Consider the following 15,020-nt stretch of genomic DNA (forward strand, 5'->3'; position numbering starts at 1 on the left):
GTAAATATATTCGTAATGTAAATTGCTCATAGGAGTGTTTTATGTCATAAGTGATTAGAAAATGACGTTAAAGTAATATTTTTTTAAACTGGAGTGCTTATCGCATGTTTTGCCACAGAGTACAAACAATAACGCCAAAATGCTTTCATCACAAACAGTTTTTTGAGAAATTTAATAATTTTTACCTTCAGAATAAAATTTCTATTTAAATACTCTATGGCTATGTTGAGTTTATTAAGAAAATATACAAGAAATGTTTTAAATATGTTTGTTTATTGATTACAAAAGTATATACCGTACAAATAAGTGCGTGTTACAAATTCTCGTAGTCAGAATGTCTGACTTGTTAGAGAACAGCACAATTCTTCCATATTATCGATACAAATAAAAATGTCTATTATATTTGTTTATTCTTCATATCAGAGGAGTCAAGAAAATTGCCTTTTAACAATTACCATGAGTGTAATTATAAAATTAACAAATTTTTGGACATGACATTGTGAGCGGCTCCTATTCTTTATATGTATAACAAAATTAGAAATTTAACACCATGGGTAGTGAAGAAATATACGTGTGGCCTGCTATACAAGTATCACCACGAGCCATTTGATATCCACTTTACCTTGAAGATGGAGACAGTAAAGGCATTCGAAGCATCAGTGACAGATTCCACACTACATGGTGCCGTATTTCAGAAATGGGATACTCATTAGCAATGGAACGTTAAATGAAACTTTTTATATGTAAAATGATATTTTTGTTGATATGCATGTCTTGGCATAATTAGTCAAGCCCCTCTGGCCTCAGTTTATATGTGAATTAGACTCGGAATCCTATATTTATACAAAAGATCCATATCTGTAAAAATCTGCCTTTTGAACAATGCTTTCAACAGAAGATGTTACCCCTTACACCCTACACCAAAAAAGAATGTGCAGTACAAATATTGCCATTGTGTTCGTGCTCTCCCACAGTTAGCAATGGTACAAACTCCATTTCACAAGCTGGCTGGCATCTAGGCCGGTTTCGTTGAAGGCTTGAGACGCTTTTTCCAATGTCGCTTCATCAGGACTCCTTTTTCGAAACCCGATGTAAGCATTTCCTGCAAACAGATTACGTGTTGTAAGAATTCAGCTTAGAAGATTTGGCTGATTAATAAAGGATAAAAACAAAGATAAAGAATTGAAATTGAAGTTAATGTTGGAGGGAGCGACGCCACACGTTCTTCATCTGTTTACTGTCGACAGTCATCTGCGAGTTCCGGTCGCTTTACACCCTCCTCCAGGTTGCCGTTTGACAGGAGCTTGGGAGGGTTTATGAGCCGATCTGGACATGGGGAGGAATTCTTGGCCATGCCGGGAATTGAAACCCGGTCGTCCAAACCGCAGCTAGTCTCAACACCACCTGAGCTTTCTCGTTTAAAAATACAAATCAACACATGAAAATAAATAACTATGAAAACATTGTGTTAATAAGTGAACGAATTAAAACAATTTAATGCATATGAGTTTGTGACTTCTCAAATAACTTGATACAGGTACATTTTGGCTGAGTAAAAGGCGATAAAGTGACTAGTTGACGTAACTATGAACATGATGATTTGTTCCTTATGTTTGTTTTAAAGCATTGAAGGTGAGGTGGAGGCGGCATAGAGCAAGCTTTGGGTAAGGGAGAAGAGCGTATAAAATGTTTGAAAAGAGACTTTATAGAGTATCCCACTCTCAACGTCAAGGGTTTAGAGGCAGATAAATGTTAAAAATTTATATTTTCAGGAACTGATGTCTTCACAGATAATACATAGGCCTATTAAAGAGTTTGTCTGAGTCAAAAAACACACAAGATGAGTGAGGGTAGGCGCCGATACAGGGACGGCGGTGCTGTACCGTCCTTATCAGCCGGAGGTTAAGTGCCAGAACGTCAAGGAATGTTATACAGGGACAGATGGGGTAGAAATGTTGAAAAAAGTAAATGCTCAGCCTTTTATAGCCTAGTGTATGTGTAGCAAGAGATTTACGTGTGTGATCTGAAGTTATCTTATCTGTGAATACGAGGATGTTCTTCTGGGCTGTGATGCTGTATGGACTCAGCGTCTCTGTATTTGGTGTTGAAGCATCGAGTCTCCTTATAAAGTAATCATCAAAATTATACTTACTGTTTCCACCCTGTTTTGAGCAAAGCGTCATTATGACGTAACTGTCTCGCTCGATTGCCAACAGAAGGTATCTGCCAGTCCAAGACGCTGCAGAAATGAAAAGTAAAAATTTGTTCAAGTGACAGAAAATATTTCTGTATGCTGCAGTAAACAAAGTTAAATCCGGAAAATAATTCAGACCAATCGAATCCGACCGTGAACTGACCTGTTTATTTGCTCTTGGAATATTTAAAGGAGGGACAAATTATCTTAATTTTGCACATACAGCATTTAGATTTCTAGGTGACTTGCGTGCTTAAAGTTTGTATATGTCAGAAAATTCGATTAAATCGGCATTGCCTGTTATTTAAAATGTTACTAACTTATTATTGCAAGCAGGTCCACACATTACTAAGTAATTGCCTTTAACAGAATTATCAGCTATGTGCATACTTGACCTTACCTTAATTTGAGCAATTGTTCATTATGAGCATTAATTTATTTTGTTACTATGGGTGAATTTATTTTTAAATGTAAAATTGTGTATCTTGCACGATATATTTATGTTTTTCAGCCTTGGCGCTAGAAAAGATGTTTGTGAAGTGGTGTTTTGTAGCACAGTGATTAACTATTTTAACTCTCAGTATCGAAATTTTTCACACAGGATATGGTAAGGTTTTGTGTGGTTCTCAGAATTAATAGGTAATATTTCAGTATTTCAGCATTAATCAACGGATTACCTGTGGCGAAGATTATTATAAACACCGTTAGCCAATAAGGAGGTGAAGTAAATATTTGGACAGTTTTGAATTTATTCAAACTGGCTTCAGAGGCAACTTAAATGACGTAATTTACTTTCTTCGCGAAAGCGTTTGGAATTGTTTCCTGAATAAAATGTAACTGGACACTTCAGTTCATACTTACATCTTGTGCTGAAGTTATTAAAGTATCCGTTTGTTGTAAAGTTAGAAGCCTGTCCGAAGATTTCATCCACATGATGATTATTGTTAGAATCGAAAAAGAACATTCTGTTCATTAACCTATAAAATGACTAGAAACTATTTATCTTATTATATTATAAACTAAAGAACAACGTTTCGTAGACCAATTCCGCCTCCATTATCAAGGGAAATATTTTAAGGTTGACCGACTCAAAAGAAACCCCAAATAATATTTTGTAACTCGTTTGAAGTTTTAAGGTTTCTTGTGATTGCGCAATAACTTGAGTAGAAATGTTTTTGTTTTTGTAATTTACCATCGTCTAGGTTTCATTACAACCACAGTTTATTGGTTTTAGGCGAGAGAAGGACAAAAGCCTAGCCTGTTGGGGCTGTCTGTTCGAATTAGGCTCGTACGTGGACCAACCATGTACGAATTATCTTGTAGGATGAAAATTACATATCTGACGTCAGAAAACACGTTTTATTATCGTCAGTATTTGTCGCTGTGAGCGACTTGAAGCTTAGGCGTTTGTTAAGACAGTAAAACGAAGAAATATTACGCGTCATACTGATTAGCACGTAGAAGGAAAGATGTTAATATTCACATAATGAATGAATTAACGTAATGACCCACTGAAGATGGGTGTCTTCTAGGTTGTTGCGCCGTGTAGTGTGGTAGAAGTTTAGCGACGTTTCAGAGGTTCATACTGCCTTCATCATCTGGGCCATGAGTCGCAAGGACCTCTTAAACGTCGGTAAACGTCTACCAGACTTTACAGCGCTACTACCCGGAAGACAGCCATATTTTTCTGTGCCTCATGAATTATAAATTATGTAGAATTAAAGAAATACATGACTTTCCTGTCGATATTATCACCGCAGTTTGTCATATAGATAAATATATTTGTAACGTAAAGTGCTCGTAGGAGTGTTTTATGGCATAAGTGATTAGAAAATGACCAAAAGTATTGTTTTTGTAAGCTGATATGCTTCTCGCATGTTTTGCCGCAGTGTACAAAAATAACACAAAAATGTTTTGATGACAAACAGTTTTTTTATGTATATTTCCGGTTTAACAATGTTTGTACATTTTTCCGGTACCCTTAAAGTGCCTCAGCACTGCGGGTCCCAACTTTTCGTTGCCTTGATCTATAGATATTCGGTAGGACTCCTTGGACGAGGAATCGGCCCTTCTCAAGGCCTCTACCTGTACAAAGGACAGCGCAACACAGAAACACGCGGACAGACATCCATGGCTTGAGTGGGATTCGAACCCACGGTTCCAGCGACCAAGCGGCAAAACCCCGCGCCTCAAACCGCGCGGCCACTGCGGACCCCACAAACAGTTTTTGAGAAATTTAATAGTTTTTACCTTCAAAATAAAATTTCAATTTAAATACTCTATGGTTATGTTGAGTTAATTTTGAAAATATACATTAAATGTTTTAAATAGGTTCATTTATTGATTACAAGAGTATATACCCTACAAATAAGTGCGTGTTACAAATTCTCATAGTCAGAATGTCTGACTTGTTAGCGAACAGCACAATTCTTCCATGTTATCGGTAAAGATAAAAATGTCTCTGTTTAGCCTTACTGATAAATACATATCAGACGAGCCAAGGATATTCTCGTACAAAATGATAAATAAATACCAGAGCAGTCAAGCATATTCTCTTCAAACGTAGTTTCTGAACATGAACACTGTTAAATAAATATCAAAGAAGTCAAGGATATTGCCTTTAAACATATACCATGAGTATAATTATAAAGTTAATTCATTTTTGGTCATGACATTGTGAGCGTTTCCTATAAAAAAAATTAGAAATTTAACACCATCGGTAGTGAAGCATTATACATTCCATTTCTGAAATCGTCTCCAAAGTTCTACTAATTATACTGAACAAAATATGTTGTTTGTTATTATTTAAGCCCCTTTAAACGGTTACTGGGATCATGGGTTCGACGTCTGCTCGAGGCATGAAGTTCTTTTTCATATTTATCTTATGCTGATCTGTGTAGGTCGAGACCTTGCGACGGGCTGATTCCCTATGCAAGGAGTCCCATAAGTTGTCTACACATTAAACGAACAGCTTTTCATGTGTGAGGCGACTAAGGTTCTTCACGAAATGCAGACCCACAGAGTAAATACGTAAACCCTCATAAGTCATTGCAGGCTAATTATTTTGTTTCCAGGAGTAAAGCGACAGTACAGGGCAGTGAATTTCCAGTAGGAACGATGCATAGGTTCGTTGTAAGAGCAAAACTTGGAAGTTGGCTGTCTTCAGGGTTGTTGAGCCGTGTAGTCTTGCAGAAGTTACCTAGTAAAACCTGGATTTCGTAATCAGGAGAATTTCATATTCAATCTCCGACATGTTTTCAGCTAACATGATTGCGATGTTTTGGACATGCAACTTTTAGGTAAGGAATATACAACCTCAAAACCAAAATAATAGTTTCTCTGTTTATTTATAAAATATTATTTATTAAAATCCTTGAAATATAAAGAATATTACACTGAAAAAACAGACACATACTTGAAGAAATTATTATTTGTCACACGAATTCGAAATTGCAATGACTTATGAATTATGTTGACGTCTACGTATTAGAGTTGAACTCATTTATAAGGAGATCTCGGCTATTGCGAGCGAACAGAGAAGCGTTGGCTGGAAATTATGTATTTTATGAGAAACATTTCACGGTTAAAGCGATCACGGTGGTTGAGAACTTCACGGGTGTGACGAGCAGCTGTTGAACTGCCGTACGAGGGACTAAGATCTATTATCGCTTTATACGTTTATGACTTCCAACCATTTCTCATTTCAAATCCCCGCGGATAGCAACCTCTAACCCTTCTACGATATTTACAGTCTACATTCAGGGCGTGTAGTTTCGATTTCCTTTCTCAGATCTCACTTAGTGCGGTAAGGTACTCACGAAGAATAAATTCCTAGTTCCAGTGGTGTGGCGGAAATCCCCGCAGACTCTGCGTGGCGGGGGTGCCGAGGGCCTAAGGGGGCTCTCAGGTATCAGGGCAAATGTATTGTGATCCAAAATGGTTACCCTAGGCGGGGAGGGCAGAATGATTCCGCTACACAGCTACGTCGTTTGAACAGAGAATGTCCTACGATTTGGGTGCAAGTCTCTTAATCCTTTCTTCTCTTATATTATAGATTATCAGAAGACCTAGGGAGAAGAACTGCCTGGCAAACTAACCAATGAAGTGAGTATCAGCAAAAGTTACAATAACGGTTATAACGAGTAACGGTTATAACGAGCACTTTTCCTGGGTTTCTTGGATCTCGTTATAACCGAATTTGTATTTATTAGACGTGAGTCGTTGAAACTGAATTTTACGATGCATGATTTGAGGTTGTAGGTTGCTAGGAGCGTATCCTGAGAAGTCTACGTTCATCCGACAGTATCTTTTCACTTCAATGTAGGGAGAATATAAGTGGTTTAAATTGATGCTTGTTAAGTTTGCCTGATTTGTTAAACAAAATATCAAAGTTTCGCATCGCAGCCGCCTTTGTAATTTTAACTTACTAACATACAGCATTCAGCATTTCTTCAAGATCTGTCTCCATACAGAAATTCACTTTCATAATTTGACCATGAAACCGAGAGTAATAAAGACAGAATCGTAAATCTAAGAACACATGTGAAATTTGAGGCCCGTCGATGTTTTATGCGTTAAGACTCAGTTCCCGATGGCCTACGAAAACTAAAGGTGGCCGCTCAATGCACATACAAGTGTCATAAGTTAATATTTTTTAGCAAACATATGTCGCACGATTTAGGTCTTTTTCTGCTGAAGTCAGTATTTGACTGTTATCTGTTATATGGAATTGGAGTAGTATATGCAATAAACTTTAATGTATTTCATAAGACAGAACTATATCTTACAGAACCCTTGAAAATCTATTAAATATTGATAGGCTGTGCTTTCGTTCCGCGAGATACAGCAGACTCCTCCAGACCCCAACATAGCCTCGTTTGCACGAAAGCGCGCTCTTTCAGTCAAACGTCTCGTTTACTGGCTCTTATAGCATGAGTTTTTTTAGAATTTCGGTCGATTTCAGTCGATTAAAATCAGGCTCGAATTTAGAAGATTGTTTTACACTCATAAAGCTGTATACTGCAAGAAATAAATGTGACTATGTGGGCACAGAATTTCAAAATGCGTTGTGCTCTTAAGTTGGACGCTTCAGCTGTGGGCGAAAAGTTGAAACACATCTCCAAACTCAAGAGTTACTTCTAAATACTTAAAATGTTACGTGAAGAGGAATGAGGTGAGGACAGGCCTTAATAAGATTTGCTTTGAAAATGTATCCTCTTAAAGTAAATAGACACAGATGTGTAGCAGACATTTACTAATTTGTAATTGATTTCACCAGTGATAGAACAGGAAGTATGCATGTATGAACAAGTTATTATCAAATATATCTAAACTCTTAGGTTTCAAGGGAAAGTGTTCTGTTTCTGAATGATGGCATCATGTAGAAACTAATTAAACACGTAACAACGACGTGTGGCCTGCTATACAAGTATCAGCAGGAGCCATTTGATAGCCACTTTACCTTGAAGATGGAGACAGTAAGGTTATTCGAAGAATCAGTGACACAGTCCACACTACATGGTGCCGTATTTCAGAATTGGGTACTCATTAATAATGCAACTTTTAAATGGAACTTTTTGTGTGGCCTCAGTTTATATGTTGAATTGGACTCAGAGACCTATATTTATACAAAAGTTTTATATCTGTAAAAATCTGCCTTTTGAACAATGCTTTCAACAGAAGATATTACCCCTTACACCCTACACCAAAAAAGAATGTGCAGTACAAATATTTCCATTGTGTTCGTGCGTTCCCACAATTAGCAATGGACCACACTCCATTTCACAAGCTGACTGGCATCTAGGCCGGTTTCATTGAAGGCTTTGAACGCTTTTTCCAATGTCGCTTCATCTGGACTCCGGTTTCGAAACCCGATGGAATCAATTCCTGCAAACAGATTACGTGTTGTAAATATTCAGCTTAGAAGATTTGGCTGATTAATAAAAGATAGAAACGGAGATAAAGAAATGAAATTGAAGTTAATGTTGGAGGGTGTGACGCCACACGTTCTTCATCTGTTTACAGTCGACAGTCCACTGCGAGTTCCGGTCGCTTTACACCCTCCTCTAGGTTGCCGTTTGACAGGAGCTTGGGAGGGTTTATGGGCCGTTCTGGACATGGGGAGGAATTCTTGGCCAAGCCGGGAATTGAAACCCGGTCGTCCAATCCGCCTGAGCTTTCTCGTTTAAAAATACAAATGAACACATGAAAATAAATAACTATGAAAACAGTGTTAAAATGAGGAACGAATTATAACAACTTAATGCATATGAGTTTGTGATTTCTCAAATAACTTGATACAGGTATATTTTGACTGAGTAAAAGACGATAAAATGAGTAGTTGACGTAACAACGAACATGATGATTTGTTTCTTATGTTTGTTTTAAAGCATTGAAGGTGAGGTGGATACGGCATATAGCAAGCTTTGGGTAAGGGAGAAGAGCGTACAAAATTTTTGAAAAGAGACTTTATAGAGTATCCCACTCTCAACGTCAAGGGTTTGGTGGCAGACAAATGTTAAAAGTTTATATTTTCAGGAACTGATGTCTTCACAAATAATAAACAGGCCTATTAAAGAGTTTGTCTGAGTCGAAAAACACACAAGATGCCTGAGGGTAGGCGCCGATACAGGGACGGCGGTGGTGTACCGTCCTTATCAGCCGGAGGTTAAGTGCCAGAACGTCAAGGAATATTATGCAGGGACAGATGGGATAGAAATGTTGAAAAAAGTAAATGCTCAGCCTTTTATAGCCTAGTGTATGTGTAGCAAGAGATATACGTGTGGGATCTGAAGTTATCTTATCTGTGAATACGAGGATGTTCTTCTGGGCTGTGATGCTGTATGGACTCAACGTCTCTGTATTTAGTGCTGAAGCATCGAGTCTCTTAATAAAGTAATCATCAAGAAGTATACTTACTATTTCCACCCTGTTTTGAGCAAAACGTCATTACGAAGAAACTGTCTCGCTCGATTGCCAACAGAAGGTATTTGCCAGTCCAAAACGCTGCAGGAATGAAAAGTGAATATTTGTTCAAGTGACAGAAAACATTTCTGTATGCTGCAGTAAACAAAGTTAAATCCGAAAAATAATACAGACCAATCGAATCCTACCGTGAACTGACCTGTTCCTTTGTTCTTGGAATTTTAAAAAAGGGGCAAGGTATAGTAACCTTGCACATACCTGAGACCGCATTTAGATTTCTAGGTGACTTGAGGGCGTAAAGTTTGTCTATGTGAGGAAATTCGATTAAATCGGCATTGCCAGTTATTTTAAATGTTACTAACTTATTATTGCAAGCAGGTCCACACATTACTAAGTAATTGCCTTTATGAGAATTATCAACTATGGGCATACTTGACCTGACCTTAATTTGAGCAATTGTTCATTATGAGCATTAATTTATTTATTTTTTTATGGGTGTATTTATTTTTAAATACAAAGTTGTGTATCTTGCACGATATATTTTTTTGTTTCAGCCTTGGCGCCAGAAAAGATGTTTGGGAAGTGGTTTTTTGCAGAACAGTGGTAAACTATTTTAACTCTCGGTATCAAAACTTTGCACAGAGGATTTGTTAAGGGTTTCGTGTGATTCTCAGAATTAATAGGTAATATTTCATGATTAATCAACGTCTTACGTGTGGCGAAGATTATAATAAATACCGTTAGCCAATAAGCAAGTGAAGTGGATATTTGGGCAGCCCTTATTTTATTCAAACTGGCTTCAGAGGCAACTTAAATGACTCAATTTACTTTTTTCGCCGAAGCGTTTGGTACTGTTTCCTGATTAAAATGTGCCTGGACACTTCTGTTCATACTTACACTCTTTGATGAGAATGTCAAAGTATCCGTTTGTTCTAAAGTTAGAAGCTTCTCCATTGATTAAAACTTCATGCTGTTCGCTGTTAGAATCGAAAAAGAACATTCAGTTCATTAACCTATAAATTACTACAAAATGTTTATATTATAAACGGCCAGAATCTCGAACCGTATAATTGACTGGCAAAGTATCCTAATGTTGTAATTTCAGGACTAAATAAATGTTTAGTGACAAAATATTATACACTACGAAGGTAACCTGTAAAAATTAAAGATATAAATGTATTCATATATTTTAAACTAGTTTGTGTTGTGTGGGATTTTGTTATAATTTATATACATAATTTCTGGAGAATGAAATCAATGTCAAGTATTTATTCTTGTGGTAAGTGTCTCAGTTTTCATAATCTTTTTCGCTTGTAGTCATGTTTTCCATTAACATGATTATGGAACTCAAATAGAGGAGTGAATGTATTTAAATTGATTTGATATGTATTTATTTTAAACTTCTATTCCGGTTATTTTATATTGCGAGCCACATGACAGTGGAAGTTAGAATTCGATAATAGGGCTTTCTGTTACACGGATAAAAGTGTTTCTCCAAGTTCATAAAATTTCATGTTCCAGTCATCATTAACGGAATGAGAGATTCTCGTACTAATTATTTATATTTAAGATAGCAGTGAAAAGGCCTCTCAGAGGCCTCCGTGCCAAAGCACTTGTATCACGAGACAGTGAATGTCACGTAATTAAACAAAGAATAGAATCCCTAAACGAGTTTAATTTAATTACTTAATGTTTTAAACTCACCTCTTATCATATGCTAGGTCAGAAATAAACATTCTGCTGCTGGTTACCTTGATGAAGTCGGTACGAACACAGTCAAAATTGTCTTTTGCTTTATTGGATGTCTGATAGAGCCAGTACCATTTACCTGTCAACTGAAAGATCATTAGAGAGACTGAGACACACAAATCCTTTCTAACCCGACAGTTTTCTTGTTGCACTTTGATTATTGCGACGATGGAATTTGTGGGCGGAGTTAACGGAGTGAGCTCAGATGTCGCTGGCTGAAGTAAATTTAATGACACTGGCTACAGTCATCTTCTGGGGAACACAGTAGTGGTGTATATTGGTGAGTCTTAACATAATAATTATTGATGGCTGTCTTGTGGGTTGCTGTGCCGTGTAGACGGTAGGAGTTTACCGACGTTTCAGAGGTCGTTGGTGCTTCCATCATCGCAATCTCCATGATGATGTAGGCAGCAAGGAGCTCTGAAAAGTCGGTAAAGTAATACCAGTCTACACGGCGCAACAACCCAGAAGACAGCATTCTTCAGACTTTAAATCTTAAATTAGTTTTGCATTACGTTCATTAATCACCTGTTGATTGTCAATTTGAGCCGATACTTGTTGTGATAAAATTGTTTATAATGTCCAATAAAATATTTGTGTGACGGTTAAAATTATATAATTTTTGTGTGTCAGTACTTACTTCATTCCAATCAACATTCTCCAGTTTTGGACTACCAATATCGCATTCACCGGAAACCAACGCCAATTTGCCGACTACGCCCAGAAGGATGATAAGATACATCTTAATTGCAGTTCCTGTAATAATATAAACTTTATTAATTTCATATTTTCGTCATTTATTGAGTATACTGAATGTATATGTGGACCTGCATGTTTCACACAGAGAGAAACTGCGTTATCAGACCTAAATTAATTGTTGTTACGGACATTCCATTTTCCTCCGCGTCTCCCCTCTCTATCCCGCTCTTTACGCAGGGAAACATAAATGAATCATTTCATAACACAAGAAAAGGGCATAGGGGTTTTAATCTTTGAAATATGTCGCTAACTAAAGTAATATTTCGAAGAGCAGGTTCTAGCTCAAGGGATACGCCATCCGTCTTCGTTACAAAGTCCAGGTGGTGTAAGCTGTTTATTCTGATAACGACACGAAACACCTACGTATATACACTGTTTGGGCAAAACGCTGCGATAATGACTGTTAAATTGCGTGCTACGCAGAGTAAACATTTTTTGTTATATGTATATAATTTTAGGAAGAATGATGCTGGTTTGTTGCATTCTAGAAGTAGATGGTGTTCTTATAACTACGCCATATGAAATTGCCAATGCTTTTTCCAAACATTTTCAATCTGCACATACAAACTCTTGCTCTGGGGATTTTCCCTTTATCATTTCCACCTTGGATGTGTTTCCTTTATTTTCTCTCTCGGGCATTGATGTTCATAATGCTATAAAGTGTTTGAGGCCATCAGATACTGTTGGACTTCATGGTATACCAAGTTTTATTATTAAGGGTTGTTCTGAAACCCTTGTTCCTATTCTTAAATTTATTTTCAATATTAGACTTTCTCAGCAACAATTTCTCACTTTGCGGAAGCAGGCAACTATTGTCCCACTTTTCAAAAAAGGCAAAACTGCTTCTGTGAGAAACTATAGACCTATTACCATAATTTTCAATTTTTCAAAAGTTTTTGAAATTATTGTACGTGACCGTGTTTCCTATTATTTCAAGTCTAAATTAAACCCTTGTCAACTTGGTTTTACTTAATCGAAATCCACCACTTCTAATCTGGCTACGGTTTTGGATTTTGTTACCCCTTACTTTGTTCCCAGTCTCAATCTGATGCCGTTCATTTTGATTTTAGCAGTGCCTTTGATGTTGTTCCGCATGCCTTACTTTTGCACAAACTTCGTGACTATGGACTGTCTACTGGTTATGTGTATTGGTTTCTTAGTTACCTAACCAGCAGACTTTCGCAAATACTTTATTCTGAAGCTTTCTGGCTTCCTTTCGAAATATTGTCCTGTGTCCCTCAAGGATCTGTATCAGGGCCTTTCTAGTTCAACGAGTTCATTAATGATTAGTGTAATGTCATTAAATTTTCGAATTACCTGCCCTTTTCGGATGACGTAAAACATTTTTGGGCCATAAAATCTCCTCATGATTGCTCTTTACTCCAAAAGGACATTGACTCCTTCTGTGGCTGGTGCGCATGAAACCACATGAAGCTTAATGTTAGTAAAACCGAGTTTATTTCATTTACTAGGAAAACCAACACGTTTTGTTTTGAGTACCAGCTTTGTGGATCCCGCATTAATCGTACGGATATTATTAAAGATTTGGGAATCATCCTTGATTCTAAACTTCATTTTCACCACCATGTTGACTGTGTATCTTCTCAAGCCTTGAAGTGTTTGTGTCTTATTCATGCTCTAACTTCAATTTTTCAACTTTGGACGGTTTTTATATGTTATATTTTAGTGTAGTAAGATCTAAGCTTGAATATGCCTCAGTTGTATAGAATTCTATAACTTCTGCTGACACTTTTAATCTCGAACGCATACAGAGCAAGTTCTTATCCTTGTGTTACAATCGTTTTTGTTTTTCCACATGCCCGTTATTATTACGACAATGCCTTAGAAAACCTACATTTTCACACTCTTGGCACTTGGAGGAGTCACCTCGGCGCCCTCTTTCTTATTAACGTATATGGCGGATATAAATTCTGTCCCTCCTTACTCGAGATTGTAGGTGTGCGTGTCGTATTTCGTAATTTTAGAGATTTCTCTCTTTTTACTGTTGGCCCTGCATGCAAAGTTGTCCATCTGCTAGATGCGCATCAGCTGCGAATAATCTTTGCAATGATTCTGACTTCCTTAGTAACCATTTGCTTACGCGTAATCATATCCTGAAGTAGATGGTATTGCTTCATTTATAAATAATCGTGTTATTATTTGCTTTGTTTTAAGTATTAACCTGTCTGTTTGCTGGGGACTTTATTATTATTATGTGATTATTGAATTGGGTTTATTATTATTATTATTATTAATAGTAGTAGTAGTATCGTCATCGTTATGAATTGTATATGTACAGTCAGAATTCCCCAAAAGATGTATACTCACATCCAATTTAAACAACAGCATTGTGTATACATCTTTCTTGGACATTCTCTATATAACTGTAACATGAAGAATTTCTTTTAAAAACGTCACAGGTTCACAGGCCAAAAATAAGATTCTCGGATTCCATATGAACAAACCAAATGTGCTGCCAACGTTTCGAGAACCATCTGTTTTCATCGTCAGGGTTGCTGGGTGACCACTCCGTTCCTTTGTTGCGCTGCTAGTGCGCCTATCCTGTCTTATTTCTAATTAAAATGCATGCATTTCTTACGTCTTCCCATGCCATAATCCACTTCCTGTCCCTTAATTCGTCCGCCCTAATAGTATTTGAGGAATACGAGCAATGTAGGCCCTTAGTACTTAATTATATGTAGGCTACTTACGTGACCTGGGACTCTTCTGCGTCTGCTTTGTGAATTCCTTAGGACATTCGTTTATATATTCGTAAAGTAGTTGTTTTTCTGTGCCTCATGAATTGTAAATTATGTAGAATTAAAGAAATACATGACTTTCCTGTCGATATTATCACCGCAGTTTGTCATAAAGGTAAATATATTCATAACGTAACGTGCTCATAGGAGTGTTTTATGGCATAAGTGATTAGAAGATGACGTTAAAGCAATATATTTGTAAGCTGATGTGCTTCTCGCATGTTTTGCCGCAGAGTACAAAAATGACACCAAAATGCTTTAATCACAAACAGTTTTTTATATATATTTTTCCTGTTTACCAATGTTTGTACATTTTTCCGGTACCCTTAAAGTGCCTCAGCACTGAGGGTCCCAACTTTTCGTTGCCCTTATCTATAGATATCCGGTAGGACTCCTTAGACGAGGGATCGGCCCGTCGCAATGCCTCTACCTGTAAACAGGACAGCACAACACAGAAAAACGCGGAGAAACATCCGTGGCTTGAGTGGGATTCGAACCCACGGTTCCAGCGACCAAGCGGCACAAGTCCCACCTCTCAGACCGCGCGGCCACTGCGGACCCCACAAACAGATTTTGAGAAATTTATTCATATTTACCTTCAAAATAAAATTTCTATTGAAATACCCTTTGGCTAT

At 37.2% G+C, this 15,020-nt stretch overlaps 2 protein-coding genes across 3 annotated transcripts in view; one reads left to right on the forward strand and one right to left on the reverse strand.

Moving 5' to 3' along the window:
* The window catches only part of LOC110840944 (allergen Per a 4), a 168,062-nt gene that overhangs the window by 88,140 nt on the left and 64,902 nt on the right, over nt 1-15,020 (forward strand). The window lies entirely within an intron of this gene.
* LOC147874877 (uncharacterized) lies at nt 324-14,432 on the reverse strand. Of its 2 annotated transcripts, none has more exons than XM_087358662.1 (6): nt 14,338-14,432; nt 11,508-11,623; nt 10,823-10,953; nt 10,016-10,095; nt 9,113-9,199; nt 324-1,102 (listed from the first exon to the last, which is right to left on the reverse strand). In XM_087358662.1, the coding sequence occupies exons 2-6, from the start codon at nt 11,607-11,609 to the stop codon at nt 975-977; spliced, it is 528 nt and encodes a 175-aa protein (XP_087214788.1). In that variant the 5' UTR covers nt 11,610-11,623; nt 14,338-14,432; the 3' UTR covers nt 324-974. The 2 variants fall into 2 exon arrangements, with proteins under 2 accessions (XP_087214788.1, XP_087214780.1); XM_087358654.1 differs by lacking the exon at nt 324-1,102 and adding an exon at nt 7,432-8,080 and having other exon boundaries at nt 14,338-14,431.

Source organism: Zootermopsis nevadensis, unplaced genomic scaffold (assembly GCF_977971745.1).
Source record: "Zootermopsis nevadensis isolate Lab colony 2312 unplaced genomic scaffold, Znev_1.0 Znev_ptg000003l, whole genome shotgun sequence".
Classification (NCBI taxonomy): domain Eukaryota; kingdom Metazoa; phylum Arthropoda; class Insecta; order Blattodea; family Termopsidae; genus Zootermopsis; species Zootermopsis nevadensis.

Coding starts and splice junctions, on each gene's coding strand:
- LOC147874877 (XM_087358662.1), bottom strand. CDS start 11,609: ATGTATCTTATCATCCTTCTGGGCGTAGTCGGCAAATTGGCGTTGGTT. Junction 10,096..10,822: donor GACCTAGCATATGATAAGAG/GTGAGTTTAAAA, acceptor CGATTCTAACAG/CGAACAGCATGAAGTTTTAA. Junction 9,200..10,015: donor TGACATTCTCATCAAAGAGT/GTAAGTATGAAC, acceptor TCATTCCTGCAG/CGTTTTGGACTGGCAAATAC.